Consider the following 12,033-nt stretch of genomic DNA (forward strand, 5'->3'; position numbering starts at 1 on the left):
GAGGCAGAAAAGAATCTGTGATGGTTCTGGAAGGGTATGTACTGTGGGGAAGCTACAGAGATAGGAATGAGGCCTTGGGGTTGGAATTCTATGAACAAATTAAGGAACAGCATTAGTTACAGACCCTAACTTAGCAAGTTCTTACCCTTCAAGAACAGGTACAGGAGGGTTTCCCCTAGATCTTCTAACATAACTAAGGGATAGAGGGAAAAGCAGAGGCTCTGAATTCTGCCCCAGCCTGGCAAGATGGTGGGACTCAAGGTAAATCTTCTGCCATCAGTGACCTATCACCTCCCCTTTCCTTAAAAGCAAAGGCTAGGCATCTGTCCGGAGAGAAGTGCTACCCTAGTGAGCACCAAACCACTCCTCCCGCGGCCTCCTCAGAGCTCTCCTCCTGTGCATTAACTCGTTTCCTTCCCTGTGTAGGCTAGTTCCCATACTCTATATAACTAGAGGGAGGTGAGTAGAGAATGTAGCAGGAAACTTCCAGAGCTCTGTATCACCTTGTCCAGACTCACTGCCAGTGCTGTTGACAAACTCAACTACACCTGCAGCCAAAGAAGGCTGAAAGAGATGTTCACGGAAGGCTCAGGGAAGACAATCCGAGAGTACCGAGAGCAAACATGAGAAGATGGGGCAAAGAGGTAGAGGTGAGGGCATTTGGAGAAGGGTAGAGATATAAAAGGGGAAAACAAGACCACACAGTCTGGTTTATTGGCTCATCATACACTCACACCAAATATGTACACAAACATAAATATTTGAATGTACAAATTTACATGGGACTCACAGATCATCCCCTTGTATTTCATCCAGCACCCCCAACCTGTACTTTATCCAGGCTCCACTTTGAGATGAAGTTTGCAAGGGGCTGGCACTAGAGGGTAGCAATCTGGAGGAGGGAGAGGTCCTGCTCCCCTCTCCTTACAGGTACCTCCAAAGGGTCCTGTCCCTTCTCAATGGCACTGTAGGGCAGAAGGCTAAATACCTCCACACCCTCTCTGCTGCAGCTCAAATCCCAGACGTCTCCTCTGATCTGTCTCCCCCATTTAGCTGTTTGTTTGTTTGTTTGTTTTTCTCCTTCTTCCTTTATGCATGTCTCTAAATCTCAGTCTCTGTATTTTTGTTTTCCCCAGTGCCTACAGGGAGGAGGTACCCAGGGTATGGAGTCCTTCTGACCACTGCCCTCTTCCTGGGCCTTAAAGGAGGCTAGGGCTTCGGTGCAACTCAGCAGAGGTGTTGGTGCCGTTGGCAGGCTCTCTGTTGGGGGTAGGTGTTAAGCCACAGCCCTCCCCAGGGCAGCCATGCTGGATCAAAATGTCTGCACACTCCTGGCTGCCAGCCCGGCGAGCATAGGCCAGTGGAGTCAGGCCCCGGGCATCCCGACTCCTCACATCCACTCCATACTGCAGAAGAAAGCATATTTTCACAGTTGGTGTGACATGGCAGGCAAGATAGGTTCTTGGGGAAGAAAAGGAGAGGTGGCTTTCAAAGGTCTGGGGTAAAAAGGATGTCAGGGCACGTCAGAGGAGCCTGCAAGGGTGGGGCTCGAAAGGTAAGGAGGGAACCCAGGACTCACCCAGATGAGCAGCTGTGTAAAGACAACATTGGCCATGGCACTGGAGAGATGCAGAGCTGTCCGCCCGTCCCCATCCCCATAGGTCTCGTTCACCTCCTCCTTGGACCCATGTGCCAGAAGCATCACCAACAACCGCAGGTCATCCTCCACCACGGCCCGGAGCAGCTGTTGCCCCAGTGGCACATCCGAGCTCGGCAGTGGGGCCAGGAAGAGCTTCTGTTCGTACTTGGCCCGTATCCAGCGCTCCTTCTCCTCTCTGAAAACACGGGCCCATCAAGGCATGAGTGAGGAAGGATGGGGCCAGGGAGAGTGGTCAGGAAATGACATAAACACCCAAAAGGAGAATAAGGGAAAAATAGTGGGAGAAAGTCTCAGGGTAGAGAAAAGAGAAGCCTAAGAGATCAAGGACATACAAAGGGGCAGTGGGCAATGCAAAGGGTGTGGAAGAAGATGAAAGGAAGGAAGGCTGAAGGGAGGCCCCTGGGGACAGCAGGGATGTAGAGGGCCAGAAGGGCAGGAAGATTCCAGGCAGGCTCGTGTGGCAGCTTATCTGGTGCTGCTAGAATAAAGGGGATGGGAGACTGTGCTGGGGGCCCACCACTATCCTATCTACTACCCATTCTCCCCATCTCAGAGCTCAGGCTGGGCCTTTGCACCACAGTGCAGATAGGGCCCTGCGCATGCACCTCCTGCTGGCCCCCTGACCAGCTGATAACAACTCAGAAAGGGCCTCTTGTTGTGAGGCGCCTGAATGACAGGGAGGGAGGAGGAGGGGAACCCCAAGGGGCCAACTGCCAAGCACAGCAACGGCTGGTTTTAACCCTTCTAGCACTGTCACAGACACTTGGCACCATCTTCAATCTTCCCCATACAGGAACACTGATGTCCCCTCCCTTCTTGGCTAGTTTCAGGGTCCCATCCATTTACCTGCAGGCGTCAGGCCCTGGCTTTGCATAGCCATCCAGAGCCCCCTCCCAGACGCTATTGGCCAGGGCATTGCCCATGGCAGTCATGACAGCCAGCAGCTCAGGTGGCCAGTCATCGAGGTCAAGGGAACGGACCCGAGACAAGTGAGCCCCAAGATGTCGGTGGGTCCCTGAGCACTCGATACACATCAGGGCGCCCAGGTTCAGGCTGGCCCAGTCTGGATCTAGGTAAGGAGAAGAAGCACAGTGAAGCCTGAGGGCAACCAGTAAGACCACCCAGAGTCCTCTTCCTCCCTGCCCTCTTCCTGGGCCTACTGGAAGCCTCTTGTCGAGTTTTCTCTGTGGAGCCTGTGGAGCTTTCTCTAAGCCGCCCCCAAGCCCAGCCCCGCTAACCCTGGCCCTGCCACTCACTGGGGGCGTCGCAGTCGATACAGAAGCTGTTGCCACGAACAGTGCGGACGGCCTGCACAGCCAGAGCTGTATTCTGGTTCCCCAGTCGAGTCTGCCACAGTGGGAGACAAGGGGTGGCTGGTCAATCATGAGGCCACCTTTGAGTCCCACCCCACTCGGGCTTCCATGCCAACCTTGTCCTTGGCGCTGCGGCAGCCCTGCAGGCTGGCGAGGATCTGGGCCTGCACGCTCTGTACCCACAGCTCCCGCTCCTCGGCTGTCGAGGCCTCGAAGTGCCACATCTGCCCGGTGAGCGACACCACCACAAATTCAAAGGACTCCTCCACCTCTGTGGGGGATGGAACATTTACCACCATCATAGTAGGTGCCTTGGCAGGCACACCAGGCCACTGCCACAAGCCCACTCACCACCCTGCTTTCCTGGCACCTATCCTCCTTCCATCACCCCAGCCTCCAGGACCACGCTCTCCAGGGCAATTAGCAAGGTGGTAGGGAGGACACTTGCAAGAGTAGTGTGGAGCCTCAACCCTCCATTCCTAACCACCTGGGGAGCCTGAGTAAAAAACAGATGGAGATGCAAGGTTTTGGTATCACTGGCACTGCCAGCAGTGGGTCTGGAAATCAGAGAGGGTGCTTCCTAGAACAAGAAGAGCTGAGTATCTGGAGAAGGATGAGATGGGGTGCTAGGAGGCAATGCTGGGAGAGGGTGGGGGAGGCTGGTGTGGGCATCCGTACATGTCAGCTGCAGCCACCTCATTTTGCAGCTCATTAAACCCAATATTCCTGATGGTGTCAGCATGGGGCTCCTGGGAGTTGTGCCCCTCCCCCACTACCCTCCCATAGACAGGCAGGAAGGGCAAGTGGATGGGGAGAGGAGAGGTTTTCTCCACAAACTAGGATGTGTAAGCAGATAGGGACCGAAGGACATCTGCAGTGACAGTACTGTAGGCTGGGTGGTGAGTGGGCTTGTGACCCCAAGTAACGTGGTCCAGCTGTTCCAAGTTCTGCTCCCCCAGAAGACAGCCACATGAATCTCATTCCCAATGGTCACTGCCCCATGCGTGAACAGTTCCTAACAAGCAGGGTGAATGTATTGTGGGAGCTGGAGAGACAGCTCAAGGTACCTGTTGGAGGCCCAAGGCTGAGCCCATGGCAAAGGCCTGAGCCACGTGTTCCATCCAGGGCAGCCTCTCACCTCCAGGACACTAACATTCCCTGGAAGTCATCCTGCTGGACTCCTGCTCTCAGGGCACCCTTAACAGAACTGCCTTCCTAGAAAAAGAAAACTGGCACCTGTTCTCTCCCTAGCTCACAATTCCACCCCACCTTGCTCGTAATACAGCCTCTGAATTGCATCATCGCCATCACTTGGGGCTCAGTTCCCTGGGACAGGTGGACCGTGTGCCACGAACACTAAGAATCACTATATCACAGGGTGGCTGGGAAAGGTAGCTTTTTCCCACGGAGGTGGTCTCCACCCACATACCCACACCCCTAACTTGACAATCAGAACAGAAATGACAAACTAGGTGTCAATGTCAGAGAGAGACTCCAACCACTGATCAGAGGGATATTTTGAAGATACTTTAGGGAAAATCAGAGAAGTGGCGCTATGACGGACAAAGAATTATGTGAGAGGGCCTATGGAAAAATTAGGAGCTGGAATCCTTTAGCCTACAGCTGACTGAGGAGAGGCTCAGCCCATCGGTACACATGTATTAAGCACCTATTATGTGCCCAGCACTCATTAAACTCAATGGGTGATACAAGAGACACAGAAAACATAGGTCCTGCTTTTCCGCAAGTCTTGGAAGAGCCATTGGAGTAGCTGCCTGTGATCTTTTACCTTCTGTAAGAATAAGAGAAGCAAGCTCACATTTTTACAGAAAGGGTTTAAGTTAGGCAGAAGAAAAGAGCTAAGACACCAGGTCTAGATTGCCAAAAGAAGGTGTGGAACTACTTTTACTGATTATTACTAAAAGTGCTTAACCTAATACTTTTAGGGTACTATCCCCAAGTCCCATTGCCCACCTCTTGTGCCCCGGTACCCCTCTGGGTCCCCCTAACCTTCAGCAGCACTGCTGGGGCCATCTGGTCGGGGGGTCCCGGTGCTCTTTTTCCTCCGGTGCTTCTTCCGGTTGGAGTGGGGAGATGGGGGAGGCTCCAGCTTGGGGCTGGAACTGAGCACCTCAGCTGGGCCACTGGCTGGGGAGGGGAGAATTGGAGAAGTGTGGGCAGAGGGGAGGGTGGGGGTTGAGCATAAGTCCTGTCTAGTGCCCCTAAGAGAAGCCACCCTGAAGTGCAGCTGGGCCACCCTGGGAGAGCAGCCTGCCAGGCTCGGTGGAGGAGAAGGTAGGGAGAGGAGAATGTAGGAAAGTCAGGCAGAACAGAATAAAGGTGAGGCAGAAATGTTGGCTTCTGCAGCCTGGAGGGGTGGAAGGCGGCCTAGGGAACTCATAGGAAGCTGAAGCCCCAGCAGCTCCGCACCAAATTTATCCTCAATCACACTCCCTGCTCCTGACAATTAATAGCAGAATTAGAAACAATCAGGGAGCTGCCTAATTACTGTCAATTAGAGCGCGCTAATCAAGCTCCTATCTCCCATACCCCGCCCAGCGCTCACCACTAAATGTCAAACTTCATTAGAGGTAGACATGCTCCCTCCCTACCTCCCTGCCTTCCAGACTCAACAGAGGGGCCCCACCAAGGCCAGGACAGGCCTTGGGGACGGTGGCCCAGGAAGGGCCCTAGCTCCCCTTCTCAGGCCCTGCACACTCACTCCCCCAGGGAGGTTGGACTTGATTCCCTGTGCTGTGAATACCCAGTGCATGCCTGGGTCAGAGCTCAGGCTGGGAGCAGCACTTTACTGGGCAGTTAATGCGCAGGGGCACTATTGCCCCGTGTGTGTGGGGAGGAGGGGCAGTGGGAGAGGCAAACCTGGACCCTGGGGTCTCCTCCCTTTTATACCCTCACTTAGTAAAGGAGGGCAGAGCTGCACCCATTTTCCTTTTAGCCATGAGAACTGCTCCCAGGATCTGTGTCCAAAGGGTTAGGATACAGTTGAGAGTAAGGAGAGAAAAGGGGAGGGGGGGGAATGTGTGTGCAGGGAAGGAAAAGTTGAAATGCAATATACAAAAATGGACAGAGGGAATAAAAGGAAGAGCCAAGGAAAGAGGAGGGTGGGACAGGAGAAGGAGAAGGGTGGGGCCTCAACCTATCTGAGGAGGAGACAGTAGGGGTGAGGACACTACCTTTTTGGACAACTCCCTGGATCCTGTCTGCAGGGACTCCCTCTCCTGCCTTGGACTCCCCTACTCAGCCCTGCTTCCCTGTCCCCCCCACAGTGAGGCTGATGAGCTGGCTGCGCAGGGGGCTGATGGGGATGCAGAGCTGCCACCAGTGCTGCCCGGGGACAGTGGCTGGGCTGCCAGAGAAGCTACAGAGGCAGGTCTCTACCTGGGGGCAGGAAGCTCATGGGGAGGCCAGAGAAGGGTTAGAGCCCCTGCGACAGCCCCGAGGGCTCCACAGGGCCCCCTTCCCTTGCCTGGGCACCATCCAATCACAGCCACCCAGGCCCATGCTGCCTTCCTCTGTCCCTTCGTGGGGTCCTGCATACCTGGGGGCAGGGCAGCAGCCTCACTCCACTGGTCGGCACTGGAAACGGAGCAGGAGCGCTGGTGCAGCCCCTCGGGATGCAGGCCAGCCCAGGCCGGACTGCTGGCCGAGTGGGGGGTGCCTGGAGAGGGGAAGGGTCAGACTAGGAGGAGAGGTCAGGGGAGGGGTGCACATAGGCTTTCCTGGAAACAGGACTATAGGCACAGCTTGAGAAATTCCAACAGGAAGCTGACCAGAAATTAAGGAGTCTTGGGTCCAGGTACGGGGCCAGGCTTATTGGAGAACCAGAGGCATCACACAGGCCTTTGGAAGCAGCCAGTTTCACACCTCACGTCCCTCCTCTCTCCATACACAAGGTATACACATCTGTCCCCTCCCTGACACCCAAAAGTGGGGGGGAGTGGTACCGACACCCCCATCACTGCAGAGCCCCTCATCGGGCCATTATCCCCAGCCTCCTCTCTCCTGGTCAAGGTCCTGCACCCTATCTAGTCCACATATGCCATTTACTTTGCCTCAGCTTTGCTGCCATTCTGATGAGAAATAAGTGTATCAAATTCAAGTAATTATGTCTCATTAGTATTAGTAATTATCCTGTTGGGCTGGAGAAAATTAATCTTTCGTTTCCCATCAGGGAAGAATGGCAGAGCCGAGGGGAACCGAAGGCTCCAGGAGTGCCAAGGCTGGGCAGGGAGAACCATGAGTGACCTCAGAATTCTGTGCCTTCTCTTGCCAAAACCGGACTGGCTCAGTGGATAGAGCGTCAGCCTGCGGACTGAAGGGTCCCAGGTTCGATTCCGGTCAAGGGCACGTAACTTGGTTGCAGGCACATCCCCAGTAGGAGGTGTGCAGGAGGCAGCTGATCGATGTTTCTCTCTCATTGATGTTTCTAGCTCTCTATCCCTCTCCCTTCCTCTCTGTAAAAAATCAATAAAATATATTTTTTTAAAAAAAAAAGAATTCTGTGCCTTCTCCCTAGGCACTGAGTCACTAGTGGAGAGACTGTGGGAACAGTCATGGGACCTCAGAGCGCATAACACTCAAAGGGCCTACACTGCCCTCTCACCTCAGTCCACCTAAGACAGGTTGGGACACAGCCCAGAAGGCAATGGCCGTGGGAGGTCTCAGGTGAGTAGGCCACACCCGAGGTGTTTGCCCCAAAGCAGCACAGACCTGGCTAGGTGTTGGAGGTTAGTAAGGAAGCACAGATGGGCCTGCAAGCTGGAAAAAGCTGGAGAGAGCAAGCAGCAAACAAGGCCTCAAACCAGCCCTGCGAGCACACAGGTTGAGTTTTTGGAAGCCTGGGAATGGGAAGCTCTGAGCTGAAGCCATTAGAAGGAAATGGAACAGACCAGACCTCCCTAATCCTCCGGGGACAGTATGACACTGAAAGGAGATCAAGTATTGTGTTTCTATTGTATTCCAAGGCAGGACCAGGCACAAAATAGGTGCTTAGACTTGTGGCGCTGAGACTGCAGCCAGTCTACCCGCTTCCTGTCCCCTTGAGACAACATGCTGACCTTCCTCTTCAGAATCCTGCTCCTTCCTGCTCTGGCTTCAGGTCCCTGCACACAGCCTTTTTCATGGTCAGGACACCTTCCAGGGGAACAGCTCAGTTCTAACTTCTCAGACACCTTGCTTCTTCCCCCTCCTGCTCCCATCCCCTCCTGGGTTCCAAATCTTATTCCCTCCTCCCCAGTCCCCAACCCAAAGATCACAGGCCCACCTTCCTCCCAAGCCCCCAACCCAAAACCCCAGGGAAGAAAAAGTACTCTCCCTTTTCTTTGTTAATTCTCCCCTCATTACGCCTGCAATCCCACAATCAGTGTGCACTGTAATTGTCGAATTTGATGCTAATGATTAATGAATTAAACATGGAGCCATCAATTAGTCCTCAGAGGATAATTCTGCATAAAGCAGCGGATAATGTAATTACAGTAACAAAGATAATGAGATGTTAACATCGCCCGGTGAGCGGGAGACATGTGTGAGTGTGCATGAGGTTGGTGTCAGCGTGCAGCGAGGGGACGCAGGCTTGGATAAATGCTGGTCCATATGTTCTGGGAATGTCAGCGAGGGTCTGTGGGCACTGGTAATGATGCGGGTGAGTGTGATGCATGCGTCTCCCTTCTCCGTGTACCACTTGTGCTCCCCCGGTGAAGCTATCAGGGCCCAGGAATGTGACTGGACAGAGGTTCTTGTTGATCCCCCCTCTTTGGGGTAACAGCCCAGCTTCTCTTGCTACCTGCTTCAAGGAAAGGTTCCCTTTTGGGGCACTCACACTTATTCCTCCTCCAGGATAACGTGGGAAACCCTGAGCCAGGCCAGAAACTGACACTCACTGTCCCCAAGCAGCATTGGGAAAGCTCTTGGGGCCCTGGCTGACCTCCAGTCCCCTCCCCTACATGCCAGGGGTTTCCCAGCAGCCCTAACTCACTCTCTGGGCACAGCACTGGGGGCTGCACATGGCCTCCCATCTTTGCCATCGAGCAGGATCCTCCCCTAGTGCACCCTCACAGGAGGCACCCCATCCTGATGGGTAGTTGTCTTTCTTGCTTTAGCTTCCTTCCTCCCCCTGTCCACTAGGTCTCCCTCTGCACAACTCACGGGCTTCTTCCTCAGCTCAGGATGGAAGAGGACAAAACATAGCTTTTCAAGTCAGGAACACAGATTCAAACCCCAGCTCTACTACTTACTGTGGGATTTTACAGACAAGTTACTTAACCTCTCTGAGCCCTTGTTTCCTCATCCATAAAATGGGGATAATGATCTCAACTTCAGAGCTGGAAATGGGGCCTGCACCTGGCTCACCTCACTTGGCGGATGTCAGTGCCCCCTGGCCTCTCCCAGTGCCTCCAGGCTGAGCACAAGCCCCAGGGCAGGTGCCCACTCAGGAGCACATACAGGAGGCTGTCGTCCCGCCTACCTTCCTTAGTTCCGACTTTCTCAGTGTGCGGCCCTATCAGCGTTTTGAATGGGGCAATTCTTTGGGGTCTGTGCCATCCATTCTAGGGACTAAGTACCCCAGCCCCCTGAGTACTGAATGTGACAAGCAGAAACACCCTGCATCTGTGGGAAGGCAGCACACCCATGCTAAGAGCTAACCCTGGGGCAGGGATGCAGTGGCAGCACCAAGGAGGGCAGGACAGTGTTTGAGCAGCTGTTTCCGGGCCAGGGGAAAATAAGATCCAATTATCTAGAACAACACCAAGACTTAGGTCTTGAGAGGAAGGGTCCAGAAGCCAAGGTAGAACTGGGGCGAGGGGACTGGGCATGGGAGGGAGAGCCCTCCGAAGAGCAATGTGGCTTAGAGCCGAAGAGGCCTAGGGAAGAGCACAGCATCTTCCCCTGAACCCACAGTGCCATCTGGGAAGGGAAGAACTGGCCAAGGAAGAGCTGCCTCGCCTCAAGCTCAGACTCTCAGGCTCTATCTCTTCTTTCCAGACCGCTGGCCACATGGCAGAGTCTGCTGGGCCTCCAGCTTGTCTCTATACTCAGTCCTCTCTGAGCAAAGACCCCACCTCTCACTGAAGACTGAGGACCACATCTGCCAGGTGGGCACCAGGCAGCAGCTCTGTCCCCTTCCAGCCCCCTCCCTCCCCACATGGCAAGCTGGGCTGAGACGCTGGCTATGCGTGCCCAAGGTCCTGCCCTCACCATCACCTGCCTTGAAAGACAGTCCCAGGGCCACTGAAGCCACCAGTCAGCACGAGGCTTCTGGCCCCATTCTGACCTCTATATCATCTGCAGGACTGTACATCGACGGCTACCTCTAACTCCACAGGGATTTTGGCAATGCCTTTGGCTAAGCTGCTCCTGAAGCCCAGTGCTGGGTGGCAAGCATGTTTGGAGCTCACAGGACGCCGCTGAAAGCAAAGCCCTTAAATGCCTTCCCCAGACACCGTTGCAGCACTCCCCACTCTTCCAGAAAAGGAAGCAATGCTCTCCACACGCCCCCCACCCCAACAGCCACCTCACCTGTGCCCCCACCCAGCTGCGTGTTACTCCGATCCAAGGCCAGCCCATTGGCCCGGGGGCTGGTGCCGGGGGCTGTGGCTGGCGTGGCTCGGGGCAGGCGCTTCCCTGGCACTTTCACTGTTGTCCGCAGCAGGTCAATCTCCTTGCCGTGGATGTTCTGCATGTAATCCTAAGGGCCATGGGGTAAGACAGACGGTTCATTAGGACAGGTCATTCTTCGGCAGCACTCTCTCTCTCTGGCACTGTCCCTCTCAACTCCTAGGTCTGTCTCCACTGAGCTGCCTGGGGTGGCGTAGGGAGGGAAAACTCAAGTTTAAAGAGCAGGACTGTGAATCCCACAGAATGTCCCCAAATCTGGATGACACCTACATCTACACGCTGACCACATGCTGCTTGGGGGACTCAGCCAGGAGGGGGCAGAGTCAGGGGAGAGAAGGTCTGGAGCCAGGAGCTGAGGATCAGGCCTCCTTTAGGGAAGATGGCTAAGGAGGCCAAGTACTGGACCAAGATGGGATTAGGGAGAGGGCCTATGTGGTCAAGAGGAACGGACAGACTCCATGGAATGTAGACAACTGGGTTCCCAGGCTCTGGAGGGCTGGTCACCAAGCACTCCAGTCTGTTTTCAGAAGCTCCCTCACCACTTAAGGCATGGAGAACCTTTACAGCCTAGAACAGTCCCCAGTCCTTAGAACAGCACCTAACAATAAATATCTGTTGAACAATTAAAGGGAAGCCTTTGCTTCTTTTTGCTGTTCTCAGGAATTAATAACACCATTATCATCATCACTTCCTCTTCCCATTCGGGGGCCAAGTAGTCACTGTACTGTAGCTGTGTATCTATATTACACACGTTACCTCATATAATCTTCACACCACCACTCTACAGATGAAGAAACTGAGGCTTACAATGTTAATCTGCCCCAAAGTAGCACAAGCAGAAGGCAGTGAAGCCAGATTCAAGTCCAGGCTTTTCCAATTCCCAAGGCTGTGCACTGAAGGTGACTTCCTTCCACTCTTCCTTCCAGTCAGCATCCAGAGGGACCCAGAGTGGGAGCTGCTTGGTGCTTTGACCCCACCATCACTGCCATTGCCACCTTGGCCAGGACGCCCCACGGGGGAGTGGCCACAGGGGGCTGCAGAGCACAGTGCTGCCCTGGGTCTCAGCGGGGCCCAGCTTTTCCCACTGCTCTGGTTTCTCCTTCCAGACTGCAGACTCCTGTCTCCCCCTCTCCCCTCCCCGGGGTGTCCCTGAGAGCAGAAGCCAGGTGCACAGAATCCCACTGATTATACTTGGAATCAACTCCTCTTCCCTCTGGAGCACCTCTGGGATATTTTGCACCCAGAGAGCATCCCTGAGCAGCATAGCGCCATCTCAGAAGCAGCCTTCACAGGCCCAGCCCTATCTGTACCCACTTTGGGGCATCACACTTCTTGGTACCCAAGCATTCTCTCCTACCTTCTCACTTTTTAGCTCCGGGAAGAGCAACAGTGCCCTCTGCTTAAAGAATCAGATAGAAGTATTGC

At 54.3% G+C, this 12,033-nt stretch overlaps 1 protein-coding gene across 7 annotated transcripts in view; it reads right to left on the minus strand.

Annotated features, from left to right (window-relative positions):
• Positions 1–695: 695 nt before the first annotated feature.
• Positions 696–12,033, minus strand: part of AGAP3 (ArfGAP with GTPase domain, ankyrin repeat and PH domain 3) — a 56,932-nt gene continuing 45,594 nt past the window's right edge. For 3 of the 7 annotated variants that reach the window (XM_080665697.1, XM_080665694.1, XM_080665691.1), the window contains exons 11-16: positions 10,510–10,678; positions 3,090–3,244; positions 2,917–3,007; positions 2,507–2,729; positions 1,580–1,835; positions 696–1,406 (exon numbers count right to left, since the gene is read on the minus strand). In XM_080665697.1, coding sequence (XP_080521823.1) covers positions 1,200–1,406; positions 1,580–1,835; positions 2,507–2,729; positions 2,917–3,007; positions 3,090–3,244; positions 10,510–10,678 — 1,101 coding nt within the window. In that variant the 3' untranslated portion in view covers positions 696–1,199. Of the gene's footprint in view, positions 1,407–1,579; positions 1,836–2,506; positions 2,730–2,916; positions 3,008–3,089; positions 3,245–4,983; positions 5,122–6,532; positions 6,653–10,509; positions 10,679–12,033 lie in introns of all 7 variants that reach the window. The other 4 variants (XM_080665695.1, XM_080665692.1, XM_080665693.1 and 1 more) reach the window with 2 other exon arrangements.

Source organism: Plecotus auritus, assembly GCF_963455305.1.
Source record: "Plecotus auritus genome assembly, chromosome: 4".
Taxonomy (NCBI): domain Eukaryota; kingdom Metazoa; phylum Chordata; class Mammalia; order Chiroptera; family Vespertilionidae; genus Plecotus; species Plecotus auritus.